The sequence below is a fragment of the Rhamphochromis sp. 'chilingali' genome, assembly GCF_963969265.1.
Source record: "Rhamphochromis sp. 'chilingali' genome assembly, chromosome: 13".
Taxonomy (NCBI): Eukaryota; Metazoa; Chordata; class Actinopteri; order Cichliformes; family Cichlidae; genus Rhamphochromis; species Rhamphochromis sp. 'chilingali'.
The window spans coordinates 35,808,234-35,830,785 of NC_137940.1; the positions used below are offsets into that span (position 1 = coordinate 35,808,234).

At 37.9% G+C, this 22,552-nt stretch overlaps 1 protein-coding gene across 5 annotated transcripts in view; it reads right to left on the reverse strand.

Annotated features, from left to right (window-relative positions):
* The window catches only part of diaph2 (diaphanous-related formin 2), a 373,710-nt gene that overhangs the window by 144,715 nt on the left and 206,443 nt on the right, over positions 1 to 22,552 (reverse strand). For all 5 annotated transcript variants that reach the window (XM_080900481.1, XM_080900480.1, XM_080900482.1 and 2 more), the window contains 2 exons: positions 18,171 to 18,272; positions 13,392 to 13,486 (listed from right to left, as the gene is read on the reverse strand). In XM_080900481.1, the coding sequence (XP_080756607.1) occupies positions 13,392 to 13,486; positions 18,171 to 18,272 (197 nt within the window). The remainder of the gene's footprint in view (positions 1 to 13,391; positions 13,487 to 18,170; positions 18,273 to 22,552) is intronic.

Consider the following 22,552-nt stretch of genomic DNA (forward strand, 5'->3'; position numbering starts at 1 on the left):
TACATAAATGAATACACACTTTTTTTAACAGATTTATTGGAACAGATTTTACTCAGTGCACAGTGGTTTGCTGATGGACTCATACAACAATGACAAGATAAGGTCACGCAGTTACTGCTCACTGTTGGTTTATTACTGTGAGAATGGTGGCCCTTAGCCAATTACTAAACCTGATAACGAATAAAAGATATCCAAATTTCTGCAGTATTGCCAACATATCCTTGCTACTGTCTATAAAATACATGCAGCGGGTTGTCCATCAATCTACAATTGTCTTATAAATTTCTTCGCAAAAGAAAAAACAATCCTGCTGGTAGTGAAGTTAAAGATAAAGATGGAGATGAGGAAGATAATGGGAGGGGCTGCGTTTTCTGTAAATGTTAATTGTTTGTGTGAAGGTCAGCCAAGTTAATAAAATTGACCACAGCGACTTTTCCACCTCCTTTTTTCAGAGGAAAAGAGAGGAAGATGTGCCCTTTTCCAGTTCCTCACAAAGCTTCCTTCCTCATTAGCTCCCCAAATTTATTCAGCAGGAGCAGACTGGCGCAGGATCACGTGGCCAGATGGAAGCCTAGACAGGGAAAACAGAGAGCAGACACAGCTACTGGGCCACAGGCCTGGCTGACCATGCTATAGACCTCAGCAGTCATCACAGACAACACAGCCAGAGTCTACTTCCCACTAATGATGACATCTCTGTCCTTCCCTCAGGGAATTCAGCAATATAAAAAGTGAGCTATAATGCAAGCCATGCAGTCCTGTTTGGGATGAAGCCATTAAATCAAATGTTTCTTGCTTTTGCCAAAGCCCCAATTAAGGTCTGCAGCAAGCAATGGTGCTTTTATAATGAAGGCTTTTGATCATGTCAACAGGAACATAAATATTTTTTTAGGATATGAAAAAAAACAACAAAAAAACAGAGCAACAACAACAAAATCTTGGTGCAATTGTAATTTTAAGGATCATGCTGAAGTTAATAATGACTGGGAAAACTTCGGATCATGCTAAAGTGTTCCGAGGAGTTCTATCCAAATATGTTTAGTAATGCAGCCGTTTAGACCGCTTAGGTACAGCTGGAATGCTATTACTATCCAAAATTCATGTGTGACATCCATTTATGATCCATGTTTCACTGAACCGAATGGGCTTTTTCTGTATGCAATAAAATTCCAAAAATCTAAAAACTATCTACACTCTCCTGGTAGATAAACTCAGAACAAAATAAGCTGTGAATAAAGTTCTTCTCGTGAACTCTAAAAGATAATATTAGCAGTCGGATTAGTAACAGTGCTGTCTGACATTGTAGAGTTGGCTCTGAATAAAACAACGGTAATATAGAGGAAAACTGTTCATTTGTTGCAATAGCTACAGCTAATACTGTGACAAATCATTTAGATTATTCTCTGGCAAATAATTAGGGATATGTCTTCACACTCATAATGTAAGTCTTTCACAATGTCTTTCCATTTCCATGAGTCTGGTCTGGCACAGAAGAGACATGAAGGAAAAGTATCCTTGGCAGTCCTTGTTGATAAATGTATTCCAGTCCATTTATAATAATGTTTGTACCTTTCAAAACTGATGCGGCACTTTTACACAGCATGTAAATCCAAGACCAGGCATTATATATATAAACTTTAACAGAAAATGTCTGTTAAATTTGCCATTTGCAAAGTAGAAACTGCAGTTACATTATGAGCACCTTGCGAAAAAAGTGAAATTAATCTAAAACATTCAAAATATGGAAGTTGAATGCAACTAAATGAAAAACAAAGCAAGAAGACAAGGTAGTGGAAAATCTAATCCACCTTGTGCTTGTCATTTCATTTGTCTGTCATCTTGTTAATTATCAGAAACCCCATAGAGTACAATTGACACAAAGGCAGCACCATATGTGTAGCAATGTGGGAGTCTGGGTGATGACGCTGGGCCAGACTCCTCACCACAGGCCACCAGACACACACAGCAGTCTAAGAGAGATTACTGCAAGTATGCTAGCAAAACTACACATTCATTTACCGCCTTGGGCGAAGATGAAGGCGCTACGTATCAGCACATGTGCCAAGACACGGCGAAACATGAAGCAACAACAGCATGTTGTTCATGCTAAATCCTCAAAAAAGAAAGCAGGTGTAGGTGAAATGTGTGTAGCAACTGTATACGCATTTGTCGTAAGATGTTTTATGCGAAACGTAGTGAAGAAACTATTGATATGAGTAGAAAACTGGCAATGTCATTGTCTACACGTTATATTAAAAAGACAACATGGCCACCTGTCAGTTTGAAAACTGTTTGGATTTGCATAGCTGAGGATTTTAGTTTTTCATGTCTTGCTTAAAAAAACTAAAACATAAAACAACGATGAAAGTGGGAACTTAAGGACACAGTGCAAATCCACACAGCAGTTATGTGTCAGTCACAAGAAGGGAATGTCCGAAAGCATACCCTGCTGCTTAATTGTCTATTTTACTTTATTGCTCCATAAATACTATAAATGTTTAAAAAAGGAAAGAAAATAAAATAAAGCATCACATACTTCCGCACAACCTGACTCATTTAATTTATTTTGCTAACGAAATGCAGGGTTATTTTAAGCAGTATTCTATTAGAAAGAATACAGTTTAAGAAGGATGCAACACATAACTGCAACACTCAGTGGCTAATGCATCTAAAAACAGATCGCAGCAACATGGCATACAAGTTGTATGCCAGAAGTGAACACGACTCGATCCACACCCCCAGGATCTACAGCAACAACAATGGAATGTCATTCAGACTAAAGAAGTGTAGTTAGATGTGAAGGGAACGGATGGGAGAGGGAACATAGTCCTACTGAGGGGAGTGTACTACCAAAAGAGTACGGCAAGTCCTGAGGATCCAACTGAATAGGAATAACAAGATCTGGACAATCAACACCTACGTGCGCCAGATATGAGATAAGTTGGCTTAATAAGCTGGCCAAAGGAGGAGGTGGAAGCCACTGACATAAAGACAAAAAAGCCTGCCTGGATGTCCCGAAGTCAAACCTCTCGAGTGGTTGAGAATGACTGAGCTAGGATCAGGTGGGCCTTTCAGTTACATGTGGATAAACTGGTGATGGCTAGCCAACCTGAGTAGTGGTGGACAAGTGGAAGAAGAAGGCCGTAGTAATAGATGTAACGATACCACATCAGGAAGAAGGAAACAAATACTGAGACTTAGAGTGGAGCTATAGAAGGTGTGGGAATGTGAAGGTAATTGGAGCACTTGGGGCAGTGAACCCCAACCTGGAAAAGTGGCTCCAGCACATCCCGTGAAGGACATCTCTGCTCTCTTGTTCTCTGTCCAGAAAAGCACATTCCTAGGAACATTCCTAGATACTGACCAGGACCCTTATGCTCCCAGGCATCTGGTAGAGGAGCCGAGCTTGATAAAGGGGATAAAGACTGTCCGCAGGGCCGGAGGGGATTTAGTTTTTTTTGTTTTGTTTTTCTTTTACATATATATATATATATATATATATATATATATATATATATATATATGTAGATATATGTAGGAATAATTTCACTATTAGTACTCAGACTGTCAAGGTGGGGATTGGAAGCAGCTGAGAGGGTAAAGAAGAGTGTAAAAGTAATGAGATACGGGTTTCGGTTCACTAAACATTTGCAGAGGATGACTGTGTCTGTAGGGCTTTTACTTCAACACTTTGATCTCTGCTGCTGTCAATTCACAGTTTCATAGCATTCAGCACTCACACGCCAAGGTAGAACAACTTAATGGGCAGTACTGGGTATGCAATAACTATAAACTTTAACAAACAGTTTAAATGCTTGCATGCGGTTAAAAAAAGGATTGGTGATGTAGTGCTTAAGAAAAACACTGACATTCAGGCTACAGTGACAGTGCTTACTGTATCTGCTAAATACATATATGTATATATGGTGTATATCATCATCAAATTTCATTGACTTGGACTTGTAAGTACAATAATACTACAACTCATACCAGAGCTCTGAGCAGCATATTCCCAAAAGTAAAGTCAAAATAACAAAGAAGCCCAAGAACCCTTGAGATACAATCAGCGATATTAGAGATACGCCAATCGATGGAACTTTTCTCAGAGCAATAAACTCTTTATTAAGTTGGGTTAAATAAAGGAGAAACGAGATGTCTAAAATATGATCTGAGTAAATTGTGCCCCTTTTTAAAGAGCATATGGAAGGTTTATAACAAAGACAGAAGACAAGCCATGCCTGCCATGTGTTTGACAGATGTGATTTTCTCCTTTTAATTGATTTTCTCCTCAGTTTTTGAAGACAGAGAAACATTTGCTATTATTCCCACACTTGTGATGAGAACAACATGGGACTGCCACTTATCTGCCGTGACACCTCAGCGGGCTTTTTACCTGGCTCATGGCAAATCAGTGAAGACTTTGGGTTGAATCAATAACAAAATAATCAACAGATGCAAAGACTTCTCAGCTTTCTGCAAACCTTACTTCTTAAACCAGCCCCTGACAGTCTAAAAAGAAAGACTTGGGCAATTTCAAAAGTTTCTTTTTTTTTGTTTTTTTTCTCAAACTAAGCTTAATAGTCAAAAGAAAGAAAAAAGCAACTTTGCACAATGCTCTGTGGGCGTAGACGGCATCAATCTCAAACAAAAGGTTACTATTACTGTAAACTGAATACATGGAACAAAGGCTATCAAGTTGTGTTTTTGTTTATGCAAACGGGGGCACTTTTGACTGAAAAACAATCAACGAAATAAAGTACACTGCAACACAAATTTGGCTTGGAAATATTCAGCACTACAAAAAAATTAGGTTTACAAATCTCAAATAAACTATTGTTATATTTCAAATCATATCGAATGCATTTACAATTACTTTTGTGCTTTTTAAAAATATCTTAGAAAACATTCCACAATTAAATCTGACACTACAGGAGCGACGTACAGGTTAAAAATAAGAACAAGCAGCAGAAAGAAATGGCAAATCATGTCTCGGAGGTAAACATGTTAAACAAAGAACATCAGTCTTACAGCTGCATAGTTTAGACAATCTACATCCTGCCAAACGACATAAACACGTCAAATCTCACTGTGAGCAAAGCGACAGTGACAGACTGACAGGCAACGAACTGAGTGTGGCAGATTCTAAAATCGCATTAAACTAAATGGGAAATGCAGTCTAAGAGAAAAAGACAAACACACAGAGAGAAGAAAACAGGTTGGGAGAGATGTGGGGAGGGATTAATTTCAGGGTTGGGGCTGGAAAAGCTGACAGACTTAGTGTGACATTAAATTTGCCTTTTAGGATAAAATATGAGGATTTTTTGTTAAACATGCATACCTGAGCACTTGTATTTATGATGGAAGGTGTGAAGTGCGATTAAGAGTGAGGGTAAGAAAGCAAGTACAAGTTTACACACACAAAAAGAAAAATTAAAACAGAGAGGTGGCAAAAGAGACAGAAACAAGCAACACACACACACAAAGCAGTGAAAGCAAGAGATTAAAGTGCATCCGTTCTCACTTGAATAGGTGCGAGCCGTTAGGACTTACAAATGAAACTTTTTCATAAATAACTGACAATAAACTTTGCTTTAAAACATGTATTCAACTATTATCACTCCTCTATGATGTTCATATTGTTTTAAGAATACCAGGGGAAACTATATTCAAATCATTTGCTAAGAAACAAACTTGCCAAGGTGGAGATAACAGGGTGAACTTTACTCAGCTGCACTGAAATTGTCACTCATTTGTATCCATTTTTCTTTTGCCATGTCTCATATAGTCTTACTAATACAGAGCATATATGAGGCGACTGTCAATCACGTAAGAACAGAGCATGCATGCAAAACAGTAATAGAAATTAATTTGTTTATGGAGTCTGCCTTCTGAGAGGGTTTCTTTGAATGATGTGCCATCTGTCACAGTAACAAAGACACCGAATTGGAAAGTGAAAACAGAAAACAATTTTTTACTTGGTTAAGGAAATACAGCACCCAGTATGCCAGAGAAGGAGCTGAATGGACCGCACATAATCAAAATTTAACTGCTGTGGTGCATTGTGAATGGACTTCCTACTGCGTGTGTAGGTGTGTGTGTCTGTGCCTGTGTGTTTTTTCCTTTAATCAATATTCAACCTTAGGACAGAGTACCTGGCCAGGACCCTGTGGTTACAGATCAGCAGCTTGGTGATGATCAGTGAAAAGTACATGCAGTACCTTGGGTGCTGGCCATCACTTCTAAAACACATTTTGATATAGCACCAAATCAAGCCTGATTTCTCTTTCTCCTTGCCTTTACTTTGTTTATTCAATACCTCCTCTCCTTTCCTGTCTTATTTTTCCAGCCCTCCCAAGTCTGCATAATGTATTTCACATTTCATTGTTAAATTGGCATTTGATGCAGAGTAGAGTTATGTGCTGTGTGCCAAAATAAACCACAATTAAGCCCATGGGGGCTCGTTTCTCCTGCTTAAGCTCTAATCCAACAGGCCCATACTTATCACCATGCCCCACATGTGCACTTTTACACCATGAAAATGATGCCCAACAATGTGCCAGTCTGCTACAATCACCTGTTACAGCAGCGAACAAAGACTGGCATGGGCACTGCAAGACCCAGCAGCCAATGAGCAACTGCATAGGGCCATGCATATGGATGAGCATGGTGGTGATCTGGGTGATTGACAAGAGAGATAAACAATAATAACAAGCAAGGCTAGTTCCGAAGACTCCTGTGAGACCTGGTGGAAAGGTTGTTGCCATGGCGAAGTGAAGGGATGTAGTGAAAAGCCAAAAGCTGACAACACTTGTGTTTACTGGGAGACCAACTAGTCAGTGTGTATTAGGACTGTATATGATGCAGTAAGTTGATACGCCTTTAAAATTGCCATTGCCAGTGAAGAACCTTTATTATTATCATTAGCTTTACATATAAATTGAGCTTCAAAGTAAATATTACATTTATGTGAAAGGTATATCGTATTTGTGAAGCATCAATTATCCATTTGTGTTCACATAGCTGATTGAACTGAAGTAATCATCATTTTTATGCAGCATTTATTAGCCACGTTAGCGACCGATTATTCAGCCTGCCACTTTAAATTGTCTTCACTGATAATGTGAACTGATATTGATGAAATGACAGCCACATAATCATCACTCTTTGAGAATCAGAAAAATATTAAGAGCCCTAAATTATTTAAATTTCTACGTATACATGTTACACATCAGCGCATTTCTTTCCCCAGAGAAGTAAGGCATAGAAGATCCCCAAAAAAAGAAAAAAGCCATCAAAGGAAACATGAAGTCAGGATATCTGCTGTTATCTTAGGGCTGTTAGACACTTTGCTTTCACTTTGAAAATGAAAACATATTTTCAAAAACCTACAATGCAATGAGCAAAACAGGGACTAAAGAAATGCTATAAACTGATAGCGGAGACTGCTTTTCCTGTTTTCATGTACAGGATATCACAGCAGGGTCAGAATAGGTCAGACTGGGGAAATATTTATTTAAATAAGTGCTGTACTTGAAAAAGAAGGTGTAATACATACAGGCTATTGGTCTGTTCCTGTTGATATTGCAGCATTGTATCATTTTCATTTTTTCTGCACTAAATCAGGAGTTGAGTGCAATGTATGTAACAATTTTCTGCTTATATAAAAAGCATAAAAAGGAATAAAGAAATGTCCCACTATTTACCTAAAAGCGCTGGTATGTCAACCAATGAGTAATAAAAGTGATATGCATACACTGACTCAATTAGGATATGCTAAGTTTAAATGCAAGCTAATGGCCACTATTATGCAATTCTTTGATATTTTTACTAGTGCATTTGCACACAACATAGGGCAATACTAATTACAAATGAATAGCAGCGGTGCAGTGTTAGTCATTAGCCTTTCCTTTTGAAAAGAAGATGGGGTAATATAAAATACATTGGCAGACATTAAACATTAAGGAGCCACTCTGATATTCTGCAAAACAAGCCCCTAGGGCCATATCATCCGCTGACGAGAGTTAGCTTACCACACGCACCAAAAACTGGGCGTACTAAAACATTTAGTGATGACTCCCTCATTTCAAAAAGCTAGATCACGTGGTGTGTTCTTAGTAGAGACCGAGAAAAGAGCTGCTCTCCAGAAGCCTAAAGTTTAATTCTCAATGCAGATGGGGTAAAATAGAGAGAGAGAAATAATTATCTGAATTTTAAGACTTTTATTTATAATTTGGTGAATCCAAGATTGATGCTGCAGCATGATTAAGCCCCTACATATGCCCTCTTTTAACTTCATTTAGCGAGTTGGATTGGCTAAAGAAAGAGAAGAAACTGAAATACCCAGGATGCAAAGTGGAGGCAAGTTCTCAAAAATAACTGCAGCAATCGACCTGATATCTATTAAAAGACAAAGGATGATGATGCAAAATACTGCATATATTGCATATTGCATTTATGAATTCCCAGACTAAAATTGCCTAATTTAAATATAGTCTTTATGATTACATGTTTGCTCTCACCTACTGAGGTCAATGTAGTGATGCGCTTTAATATGAAATGGTTAAATTAGAAATGGAGCATAATTGGACATCACAAGGGCTGTGATCTCCAACTATGTATACAGCATGAAGAACCACGGGCTGTTTTTGCTTGATGGAAGGAGAAAAGCTGATTAGACCTAAAAAAGCTTATATTTGCCCGGGGGAGCATTAGAAGAGGGTATACATGCATTGTAGACAGCTTAAGAATTTATAAACTGTAATCGCAAAGAACTATTTCCCAAGATGTGCCAATTAAGCAATGAGGGAATGCAAGGTAGTCCAGCAGAAACATTGTACAAGAATAATAAGGAAAAAAGTGGCAAGACAAAAGAACGAGCTGAGAGAGTGCTTGGAGAGTATCCTTGCTAAGCATTAATCTAAATTCCTAAAAACCAACACCTCTTAATCCGTCCTACTGTAAGTAAAAAATAATTTAAATAAGCCGTTGGACACAGTTTCTCTTTGAGAATGCAAACCCTGTTTAATACAATAATGGCAACATTGTCAGCAACTTTAACTTCTTTTGCAATTCTCCAGTGACAACTACTCTAACAGAGAAAGGTTATGAGCTAATAACTCCCTGCATGTGTACCAGTTGATTGCACTATAAACTATTCAAGTTTACAAGTGCTTATTAATAATCTGGGCATTGTTTGGCCTCCTTGTGTTCCTTTGGCATGAACCGTAAGGGCATGGGACCAAATACCATCATTATGCCAGTTAAGCCTTCCCCCCTCTGGGGCAAAGAGGCTGTTGGGTACTTTTGGACAGATAAAAACACCAAAGGCAACAGTTTAAATCAGTAACAGTAGGCTCATGGGCACATATCCACAAAAATGATTGAAATAATGCAAGTGTGGAAGATGTGTTCTTAGCCAGAGTGCTGCTTAGGTCTCGTAGTCTTGCAGTGCCAAAACTAAATGCAAACACAATAGAACCTGGCCCTGAAGCCCACATGTGCCTGACTCTTTCACACACAAAAAAGGTCTACAGGACCCTTCCCTTGCTGCTTCTCCTGCCACCAATAAAAGCAATGAATAGCTTTGTCAGGATGTCAGCTCTTTTAAAAGCAGACCTTTGCAATGCTTTCTGAGACTCAACCTGCTTTCACTGAGCCAACTGGTATTGTTGTTTGTTCATTCTCTCTTTTTAAGTCCACCCTCAAAACTCATCTGTTTAAAATTGCCTATTCTTAAATTTCTGTATGTTTTAACTTTTATCTTCTATTTTTACCATTGTGTATATTTCCAGTTTTTATCTGTTGTACAGTGTCCTTGGGTGCTTTGAAAGGCGCTATTTAAATAAAATGTATTATTATTATTATTATTATTGTCCACACTGTTATAATCTATATGGTAGTGTGGTGACTCTGTCTTTTAAAATTTGATGAAGCTAACCTGATTTACAAAATGACCACCAGCACTATGTCTATTGTAGTCAAACAAAGAGCACAGACAAAGAAAGAGGGCATGACAGAATGCAAATGTGTGTGTGTGTGTGTGTGTGTGTGTGTGTGTGTGTGTGTGTGTGTGTGTGTGTGTGTGTGTGTGTGTGTGTGTGTGTGTTTGAGGACTGTGCACACATTTATTGGTTAGATGATGCATAATGCAGTTTTACAGGGACTAGAAAACAGAGGGGATAACTGACACCGTCTATCCATTTGCATGTGCCGTACTTATGTTTGCATGCTGGGTGCATGGAGATGAAAATAAGGGTGCAAGCATTCGTGTGGGGCATGGATGAATGGGGAGATCCAGGACTGTCTGCTAACATTCAGGGATGTGTATATCATCTCCGAGGCGTTGATGGGCCCTAATGCAGAATAAGGAGAGCCAATCAACTCCTATCTATCCGCTCTGCCAGGGTGACACATTGTAGGGGTACTTCAAGGCCACATTCTGCTGACAAATCATTACATTAGACATGTCGACTGAGAAGGAAGGTAATAAGATTGAGTTACAGGGTTTTAGATGGATTATGAACACCTCTTGCTTCCCTGATTCTTTCCATTTTCACCATTCTTTAAACTTATCTGGTTGATTCCAATTGTTGAACAGACATTTGAACTTGGTTATTTTCGTTTCATAACGAAAACTGCACAGCCAGTTAAAAAGGAGGAATTATTCATGTCTCCTCTTCTTCACCACAAATACAGGCACTCTTTGTCTAATTGCCAAATGAATTTTTCAACGTGGCAATTTTTGAATGAAAAAAAAAACACTAAAAATTTCCATTGCACATTTTGATTGTAGTTCAGTAACAGTAAATGACTGGTGTAAAACCAATAGCATGTACACTTTTGCTAAGAAGAGCAAGAAGCAGAAGGTGAAGATGAAGAATACGATGAAGAAAGTTTACTAATAATGTTTTTATTGTTGTTGTTGTTGTTGTTACTCATTTACTTTTGAAAGCGTCCTTGCTTTATTTTATGTGTGTGCATCTGTCCAAAAGATAAATGGTGATTGGCGTGTGGCTGAAAGTGGGTGGTGAGGAATGATTAATCAGCATAATGAATGTGGATAAGCACTGTGCAGATGGAGCCCACACTCAGGACTGTGTCACCCAGCAGGGAGTCTTTTTGCTTCCCTTCAGCGCCTCTGCATAGTTTCAACTATAGCTATAATTGTATTTGTTGGGCATGTGTTGCTTGCTGCCTCGTTTAATTTGCGAGCTCATTTCTGCACGCTTTTGCTTTATAATCACCTCATTCATATTTCAGTAGGATGGTTATCTAAGTATACAATTAGCAACATTTTCATGTAAATAAAAATTTACGCATTTGTTTTGCTTCCCTCTCTTGCCAAACATTATTGCAATGTACCATTTGCAGCAAATCGTGCTTTCAGTCAAACACAGTTTAATAAGTCCTCGAGCTTCACATTTTAACCACTACATGACATGCGCTTTGAGCTGTCTGTGGGTTCAAACTGATTTTTAATACCTCAACCTTAATATTTAAAATGAACTTCATTCTCATAAAATGAGAATGCATCAGTGTTATATCCATGCATTAAACAATTGCATTGGATTTAGTTAAAAGCTTATATTCCACAATAATAGAATATGTATGCATTGTCACCCACTCAAATTCTATTTATACACCATATATAAAGGCTAGTAAACCTCTAATGTAAGAGAATCATAATTTAATTAATTCAAAGCAAATTCAAAAGAGACATTATATAACATTAGCATAACAGCAGGTGAATTAACAGAAGAAAGAATTGTTAATAACTGGGATGCTATCCAAACTGTTCCGCCTGAACTTTCTACTTCAGACCATGCAGACCATTATTTAACCAGCAGTGACATACATGCCAGATGTGTGCCCCTTCTGTACCAATAAGTTAACCCGGTTGGTCACCCTGGCTCCCCCTAGATTTCATGACATTAGCTTGGTTTTCAGATGCTCTTACTGAGTCATACGCTCATTCTCCTAAGCCCCGTTGAGCTGAATGCTGAAAAAGCTACATATGACTAACCCTGAGACATTTCTCATTGGTGTATTTTTGCTACATTCAGCCACGATTTGTTCATCACATCATATGTGGTGCTGTGTGTACTGGCAATGTGTTAGTACTTTAACATACTTCCGCCCCAAAGAGGAGGGATGTGTGTCCTCTCATACACACCCTATGGCTGTACTTTCACCTAGTCAGTTTAAGGGTTGATTTTGCAGGATTTACATTAGTTGATGTACAAATCGTGCAAGTTTTGGTGGTAAAGGATATATACTGGTATATACAATATACCAACCAGAAGCAACATTAAGACCACTTTCAAGTGAATTGAATAACATTAATCACATTGTTACTTTGCACAGCTATACTGGGGAAGTTTTTTCCTGGGAATTATGTGGGCGTTATGTTGGCACATGTGCTCCCTTACTAAACATTGGTGCAAACCAAGTAATCACCCACCTCCACACCACAGCTGCATTCTGAGACCACACTAGAACTTTAACACAAAAGCAGTGTGATCCAGCTCATTGGCCAGGAATGACTTGAGGAACACATGACACTGATCTGACTGAGCATCTACAGGATGTGTCAGAGCAAACGCAATCCAAAGGAGCCCACCTCACAACCACAGGACCCAATAGATCAACTGTCCCAATGCCAGACACCACAGGACACCCTTCGAGCTAGTGGGAACTTTTCCCCCTTTCTCTGGACCTAAGCTTGAAATCAGCAGCCACTTCAACAATGTCCACTCCTGGTTGTCAAGTAAAGAAAAGGGGGGGGGAAAGACTTCTGTACACACTCATGCACAGAAAGCAGTGTATCACTGCCAAGATTATACTGAAATCAAATGTTCTATTTGCTACTCACCCCTAGGGTACACACCTCCTACTGCAGAAATAAAACAGTAATAAAAGCCAACATGCTGCTTTACTCACAAGGACAGTGCAAGAAATGTTAGTGCAGATTGAGGCTCAGGCTGCACAGTGATGCATCTTCACCTCAAGTGCATCCACCTTGTTTTCAATTAATGGTTTTTTTTTGAGACAGTGAAAAATAAAATAGAAAAAAAACAAGTAGCCTTTAGAAAGCTCATTAATCACGGTTTAAAACAAAGACAAGACGAGATGGGGGTGGAGTTGAGGAGACTTTGCCAAGCCTTCACCTTCTCCATCCATTGTAATAGGATAAAGGGTGGGTCTCTATGGTCCACATGAAAATGAGACGACTGACTTGTACAAAAAAAAAAAAAAAGAGACCACACCAGGTCTCCACACACACAAAGTTCACACATTTTTTAGAAACTGCAAAGTAACAGAGAAGGGTAAAAAAGAAAGGAAAAATGGGGGGAAGGGGGGTACTTACGCACCACACTGAGTATCAGTCTTACCTGGATGAGTGATTCACTCAGTCTCTCCTCGTCTACCTGGAGCACAATGTCCCGGATCTCTTCATAAGGCAGGCGGAACGAGCCCAAGAAAATTGCTGTTGTGATGTAGACAGAAAAGAGTCATTTCCTCTCCCTTTTTTATTAGACTGCAGGCTTCAAAGAAACATTTCAGCACAAAATGACCACAGACCTAACTTTCCACTTGGAAAAACTAATGCATTTTAAGCCTTTCGACTGGATAGTCTGTGTCACAAAAGCTGGACAGGAAAGAAAAAGCAAGATTTAACAACAACACGTAAAAGAGTGACAGGTAATAATAACAATACTAATAATGAGAATATTTTTAATTAGCTGTAGGAGTGTTTGTGTCATGTGAACAGCTACATGCTTTTGTAAGGGTGGATACAAAGGTGCCCAGTGAATTTGCCTCAGGGCAAAGCCTCATGGCTGTTTCACACTCCAGGTGGGGTGGCTACATTGAAAAGTGGAGCTGATGGTGTATCCAGGTGGAAGTCACACATGGAGGTTTGGTAATGAGTTGGAGGAGAGTCACTCAACAGCTGCTTAACTACTGAAGCACTGGGACCTGATGTCTGTATGTGACGTGCAACAGAGAAGGAGTGCGTCCTTTTTTCAGCTCTTCATAGTCTACTGCTACTTAATATACAGAGTATTTACTGCGTTTAAGTCAGTCAAAGCATAACACGCCGTTGCTATCACTTTGATTTACGATATAGTGTTGTAGAGCTTTAGTCCCATAACATCTAGCATCATTTTCTGGTTTCACTACATAATATACCTACCTTTCCTCAGCTCAACATTTTTTGTCATATAAAGCACATTGTCTTTGCTTTGTATTGCCTCTTCAATAGACCTACAGCTGGATATTCAGTACTGAGTTCTCTTAAGAGTCGCCCTTCATAGGTCATATGTATTGGATACTAGGACACATTGGAGATTCAAAGTGAGGGAAACGTAGATGGGAAGGCAAAAAAAAAAAGTTCCAGGCGGAAAATCCAACATTTGGTGCTATCAGCTTGCACCTGGTTCTTATTTCCTGTGATGGTGTAGGTGTAGGTGTGTTGATGAGATTCAGCAGCACAATGCCGTTTTGGTGCACAATTTAGCAGAAAATTGCACCTGCACATTCCCCCATGAGGATTAGTATGTATGTGTTTTTCCAGGTGCACTGAGGTGTATTTTTCGTTTTAGTTTGTATACAAAGGAGCTTTGCATTACTGCATTACTGATACGGGAATCAAACATCTGATTCTTATGTTCCATTTTCTGTACTGTTGAAAAGGGATAGAAAGCGATACTATAAGTGATACTACATCTATAGAGATACAACAGCAAATGTAGTAGACCACGCAATGTACGGTTTATGGCATAGCTGCTCTAAATGAATAGCATTGGTAATTATCAAAATCATTTTATGTTTCTGTAACGGTTAATCCGCCAGCATGTGGAAGCACTTTAAGCGACATGACATTTTTAATGCTGTGATATAATTACTGTTGTTATCCATGAATTTTCAAATGTACTGTTTTTCAAAAAAATATAAAAAAGGGAAACACACATCATTATTTTTTTATTAAGGCGTCAAATTGAAGTTATTTATTTTCCTGAAAAGAAAAAAATAGTTTGAATAGTTGAACGTTATGCTCGATGAATTAATTTGAGCAATATAAACATGAATTCTGTTTGTCTAATAAGTAACAATATGATTTTTAGCTTTAAACTCATTTTTGACAGATTTTTTAAATATCTGTGTTTTCTTGGTTTTTATGAAAGGTGGTCTAATAAATTTATTAAGTATCGTAGCTCTATGCTGAGTTTTTTTCAGTCCTTTTTCTCTTTCAGGAAATACAAGAACGCAGGGTTTGTATCTCCTCTCACAACACTCTCTCACTGAGGCAGACCCCACCTCTAAGTGTCCCTCTGGACTTAAATCTCTCAACTCTCTTCTCCAGCAAGAATAGAGACAAAGTGCACATGAAGATGTTAAAATTGCATGTATAGTAAAAAAAAGTAGTGAATATAGCACACCAGACTCTGACAAAACCTAAATATCTCCAATGGAAGTGAAAACAGGTGGCATGCTGCCCTGCAAGTTTACTTTCTGAAATGCGTTGGAATTCTGTTTGTGCATTAATTATTTTTGTGGAAACAATTGGTTTTCAATGGTTTCTAGTTCTAAGCAGAATTGCAGGAACTCTTCACTGAGAAACCAGTTGGTACATATATCATCCCGTTTTAATACATGAATTCTTAAACATTATATATAAAATATATATTTTTTATATTTTTTTATATTTTAATATTTTCTTGCCCGTGTAATCCAGCTTTATTTGCTAATTTTAAATTAAGTATACATTTTATGTCGGTTTTCCATTTATTAATTCTCTTTATACAGCTGCTACATTGTGCACAAGCTGTGTTAAAAAAAAAAAAAACAGCGGCAGAGAAAAGTGATAAAAGAGAGAAAAGCATTGTGCCGAGTACTTTTTTGTTCCAGTTGGGGAAGTATATTGAGTAGGAGATTTACTACTCTTGAAGCACCTGACATACTGAATAAGATTAAAATTCATATGAACTGTAGTACATTGTCTTGACAAGCTACTGTAATTATTATTAGTAAGCTAACTAAGTGTAAGCCTTATTTTTAAAAATCTGTTTACGTTGCCTTTATGAGTTTATTAAATTCAGTTTCAGGCCAGCATATTCTCTGTAATAAACTCTCTTTTCCAAAGATGAGTGATTTCTCGATCAGATAGATTTATATAAAGCACTTTGAGTGCTCAGAAGAGTAGAAAAGCGCTATATAAGAACCAGTCCATTTACCATTTACCTTTTTTTTTTATTATTTTGTTGTTTCAGCAACATTAAATCTAAAAACTGTAGTTTTGAGTTAAAATATATATTCATGAACATTTTTTTGTATCGAAAAAATACCGAACCGTGACACCAAAGTATCGAACCGAACCGTGAATTTTGTGTATCGTTGCACCCCTAATATATATATATATATATATATATATATATATATATATCCATCTAAGGCTAAATACCGGCACAAGACCGATAGATGACAAGTACTGTAAGGAAAAGTTGAAAAGAACTTTGAAGAGAGAGTATATACATATATACATATATATATATATATAGTTTAAGATTTTAGGGCTACACTATGTCAAAGCTTCTATACATTAACTGCAACCCCCCCAAAAAATGTCTATGCAACACCATTTAAGTCTTAAGACCATTATTGCAAGGTGTGATGTATACATTCAGTACAATAGCAGGCCACTGTAATGAACAATTTTCTTAAACATTAAGTAGTAATTTAACTTTGGTCAACTTCTCTCTTGTATTTAAAATATTTGCAATATGAAATGTTAAAGAACATATGTTAGTTTTTCATTGAAATTTGAATTTACTAGCTTTCAGCTTTTCATGATTCTTAAACAAGGTTCATATGTACATTCAAATAATCAAAAAGTTAATTTCTCTAATTTGGGCTGACCCTAAAGTCAAAAGCCAACATTAAGCTTAATATAAGTTCAAATGATCAGACTTTGGTACGCATGATTGCTATACCACAATACATAACATGGTATTTACATTACAACTACCTACATATCTCAGTCACCGGACCTTCAAAACTACTAAACATCAAAACTGTAAAGGGAACTCAGAGGCACGCACAGAATATGATCTATGATGCTGTAGTATGTGTCAACGCGGCTCAGGAGAGCTGCATAACTAAATACAACAACATGCTTCCAACCCATTTCCTTCCTGAAGGTGAGGTTTTCTACACTCTTATTTTTGCCTCCTGTCAAATTCAAAGCCCATCTGCTTGTTATATAATAAAAGATGGCAGTGACACCTATCATATCAACATTGTCACAGCCCATACAAGGATGCAATGACGTGCAATGACAGAATCATACAAATGCAGCAAACAGGCTTCTGTGTTTCAAACTTGTGCTCAATATTTAGCAAATTTAAGTAATTTATCACATCTCTATTTATGGAATATGTCATCACTTGTTTACAATTCTCACCCTTTCTGCTTAAATAACAACAGTGTAAAAGACACATGTAAACAAATGAGTGGACTGCAATCTAAACATTAATCCATTTTTTAACCACTTGTATTTCATCATGGGACTGGAGCCTATTTTGAGAGTTATGGGGCAAAAGGTAGGAGACACTCTAGATTGATTGCTGGTCACACAATTCATTCACACTCACACCTACGGCCCGACACACATGTCTCGGAGTACCTAGAGAGAGCCTACACAAGCAAGCACCAACTGACTGGCATAATCTTAACATGTGACATTCATATTTGTTGAGGTGTTATGATCTATATTGTCACTCTGAGCTATATTATACCAAATCTTTCAGACAGGCAGATATGCTAACAAGCACACACACTATTTAAGAAGAAGGAGTAGGAGTTCTGTCTGTTTTTTCTAGATCATTTGCATGTTAACTGAAGAGCAAAATAAGAAGAAGCCTGGAAGGTGACTTAATACACCTGTACTAGGTAAACAGGCTACTCGCGGCCACAAGTGATTTTAAACACCTACATGTAATTTCAGTATTCAGTTCTAACAAAAATGTGCTTTACAAATCAAAAGGCTTGGACGCAAATAAAACACTACATACCAATTAAAAAAACTCAACAAAACACCATCCTTACTGAGGAAGAACATTCAGTTATGGTTATGGTTCATTTCTGTAGGACAAATAACTGCATCTACTTACAAAGATTCTGTGCAGTCTTGGCATCCAAGATACGAAGCTCTTTTGCCTTTTTCTTAAATTGTGGCACTTTTTCTTCATTTTCATCCTTCAGGTCTTTTCTTGCTGCAAGAAAAAAAAAAGAAATATTACATACGTAGATATATAGATACATAACATAAGAAATACTCATTTTGGGGACAAGAGCATACTATTAAGCTCAATTTTGAAGCTAACTGCAATCACCATTATATAAAAGCAAGAATTGAATGACATTAAACAACATTTTTCCACCATTTCTCAAAACATAGAAAAATAATTAATTTACATACATTAGAATCTCAATGCATATTAAAAGTAAGCGTACAGGACAACATGCGTTAGATGCCAACAGATGGCATAAACCAATTAAAAACCATTGCTTCAGTACCCGGAAAGTAGTATTTTGGTCCTGCATCTTTTTTCTCTAGACAAAAGGCAAAAGCTAATCAGCTACTGCTGAAACATTTGGCAGGTAATCTAACTGATCAGCCTGTGATGTATTCTACACTTAATGTGAAAACCTAAAATAAATGACTGAATATATACGAAACAGTCACACCGATTCTAAATGTGTTACATTAAATAAATAAACCTTCAATAGGTAAAAATGTTCACAAATGTGCATGGTTTTGCCATTTTATACACATAAGCAGCAATACATGGAAACTCTACAGTGGAACTGATTTGAATGCATTGCTTTCTGCAGTCCTTAACATATGTCATATAAGGTTGGTGATAGGCAGAACTGATTGATGTTAGCAACCTTAAACATAAAAGTGGAACTACATAATAGGCAATATAATCATCTGCAGCATCAGAGGAAAGTCTTGCAGACAACTTTCCTATCTTCATTTGCATGTGCCAACACTTTTGTCATTGTGACAGTGGGTAGATGGTTGATAAGCACCGCTCCTTCCCTTAGGCCCTGCCTGTTAACTTCCTAGAGCCAGGAAGATTATTGTGTTAGCCCCCACAAATCCCAAAAAATAGTATTAAGTCTGTGACTGAACACAATAGACGAATTTGTCTAAGAATGACGAGACCCTATGTTTTCATAATGGACAGATTATTGAGTCTGCACACTGGGGAAACACCACAATAACAGTACTGCAGTAACACCCAATTTGTCTAAAAACATGAGCCTGCAGGGGACAGAATCATACACATGCTACTCCTTTTTTCTACTTTGTTTGGCAAACTAAACTCTTTAAATGTCATGATGAATTATTTTTATGAATTTATCACCTGCTGGACTTTAAATGCTCAGATGTGTTTCAGAAAGAAGAAATCTGCTCATGATCAAAGCATTTTAACCTCCTGGGACCTGCGTCCACATATGTGGACATCACATTTTGGGTTAATTAGACTAAAATACTCAATTTTGCTCTACAAGGGCCTGAGATCCACTTACGAGGACATTATGCTGCTACTGTTCTATCAACATTTTAAATGAATATCCTCATTTGTGGCTCTGATTTTTCTTAACAAAAATAAGATAAAAAGAAAAAATCTGGTAATTCTTTGTTTTTACATTCATCGGGCCCCAATATGCCCAAATATCAAAGAGAAATTAAAAATGCTGCCGTGGAAGAGTTCGGGCCTTAGGAGGTTAATGTTTGTCTCAACTATGTTATTGAAGCTGGGGAAAAATAGCATAACGGTAGACAGCACTATCACAATTATCAAATGTCCAAAAAGTCCAAAATAATAAGACCAGTACCTAATAACTTAGTTGGCTGTGAGATTTCACAGAGAATTTGCTAATACTGAACGTAATTCTACTTTATTCATACAAAACAAGCCTCTGTGGTGGAATTCAGGTGCACTGTCAGACAAAATCTGTTAAACTGTAATTACAGTACAGGAGAGACTTCAGAATAAAAATGCAGCAACATGAGAAAGAAGATTCCTTAGATCCTTCGCTCTCCCCCAGTGGTTTATGAGAGGCAGCACACTTTGTTGCTAATCATCACAACTGCTCAGTTTAAGCCCAAGGTGGGAGTCTCCCAGGAAATCTAGAACAAACAATCTGCTCCCTCAGCGCAGGCTTGCATATTTGAAGAAAGACTCAAAGAAGCAACATCTCCTGGGCAGCCAGAAGAAGGAATGCTAAAGGCACCTGCCTAACTCAAGTGCTTTCAAGGATGCACATGACATTTGGGATGCAGTTGTTTACTACTGGTAAAACGCTGTACCTATAATACAAATGCTACACAAAGTATTATGGTTTGATTTTCTGTCAAAATAATAGCGTGATCCTTCAGGAGGCTGTAGGACACAGCACTTTAACTTGCAATATAATACACGAGTGTGCACATGCCAACAGAAAGGGTGAGACGTGGGACTTGAGAATTCATAAATGCATTTATGAAGAGGATGTTAGCCAATTCATTAGTGGCTGTGTTTTAAGTGTTTTACACAAGGCACAACCCTCATACATACTTGCAGTTAAGTTAATGTCATAAGAGAAAATCCCACTTTATTTCAATATTTTAATGGATAGTGTTTTAGTTTAATCTTTGCCAGGAAGGTACCTTTATTAACAATTACAAGTAATTAGGAAGAACGCAATAGCACTACTGAAAAAGCCAAAAGTAATAAATGACTGCTCTACAAAGTAATTAAATAATGAAATTATTTTTATTTTACTGTACTACTGTACACTGTGTACTAGTAACTAAAAATAATTACTAATATCTATCTATCTCTCTCTCTTATGTCATGCCAGAACATCTGAATTCCTCAAAGAAAACAGACGCAAAAAAAAATATTAATGAGTTAAAAAACAACAAATCCAATATACAGTGCAGGGCCAGTAACCAACAAAGAAATCATCCTTCATTTCCTATGTGGCACGAACAAAGGATCTGAGGAGGAGGAAATAAATAAATAAATGAAAATACGAGGAAACAATGCCCCATAGACAGAGAGCAAACTGAGCCATGAGGAGGCTGCTTTTTGGCACCAAAGTGTTCTTTTCAACCTCCACATTTTCCACACGGCCTCTTGAATCTCTCATTTCAGTACCTCAAATTCTCAACAAGGAGATCCCGGCCATTTTGGTCAGTGCCTTAGCTGTCTTTACCCTAGTCCCAAGGGCCTTGTGCTATATCGAATTTAAACATAAAAACAGTGCCCTCTATAATATGAAACAGTAGGGCTGGGCGATATGACCCAAAATTCATATCTCGATATTTTTTAGCTGGATGGCGATATAAGATATATATCTCGATTTTTTTTTTAAGCCATAAAGTAAGAACAAAAAGAGTTCTTAGTCAAAGCTGTGTCCCAGATGTCACACAGGCACTTTTATTAACATACAGCGCAGATGTACATGAAAAATTACTCAAAATTAAATTATGAGAATTCATTAAATAATAATGCTCCATAAATAAAAGAAAACAATGTTGTTTTTGTGCTAAACAAAGAGCTCACAATTGTGCAGTCAAAATGTAAACTAAAAGACGCTGAGCGTAATAACAAAGACAGACAGATTTCACAGCTCCTCTGTTCCCAAGTTTTACTGTGTGACTGATAGCCTGGAGTTTGAAATCCGCTTCATAACCACGTCTCTTACAGGTGCCATTTATGGTCCTTATACACACACAGTACGGTAATATTACGTTGATGGACAGTACGTATCACTCCGCGAAGCTCCTCGATAGCCGTAATGCGCCGACAATCTATCAAGCGGTGCAGCTCCGTAGCTTACCAAAGTCGTACTCAAACATTTTTGACAGATTGCTGAGCGCCGTGTACCACATAAAATCGGTTCGCGGCCATCAAGCACAACCAGAATTCATACATAAGGCGCGCTATCAACTTTTGAGAGAATGAAAGGATTTTAGGGTTAGCGCTGTTAGCTCGTTAGCATGTTTAGCTCGTTAGCACGTTGACGCCGTCCAGCCCCACGCATGGGGCGATGCGCAGTAACTCGTTAACGGAGATTTGCCGTGTCCGTCTTGTCGCTGCCTGCACGTGAAGCGATGGGGGAGGAGGGGGAGTTGTCTTCAGTGAAGGCGAGGCGGAGTAACGTTGCGTAGAGACAAAAGTGGACGAAAGAGAGGCAAACTTGCGGCTCCACAACTATAATTATAACGTAACATAGACTATATCGATATAAAGGATATTGTCACATCTTATATCTCGTATAAAAATATATCGATATGTTTTAAAAACTCGATATATCGCCCAGCTCTATGAAACAGGCATATTTTTTTTTCTAAAACCATCTATACGGCTCAGAGCTCTCCCACTGGGCACTGAGTAGTGGCATCACTAGGCTGATTTCTGCAACAGCATTTGCTGGCTGACTCAATTATGCCACATGTCACATGTTTCCTCTGGGCACTGCATGTGGACTG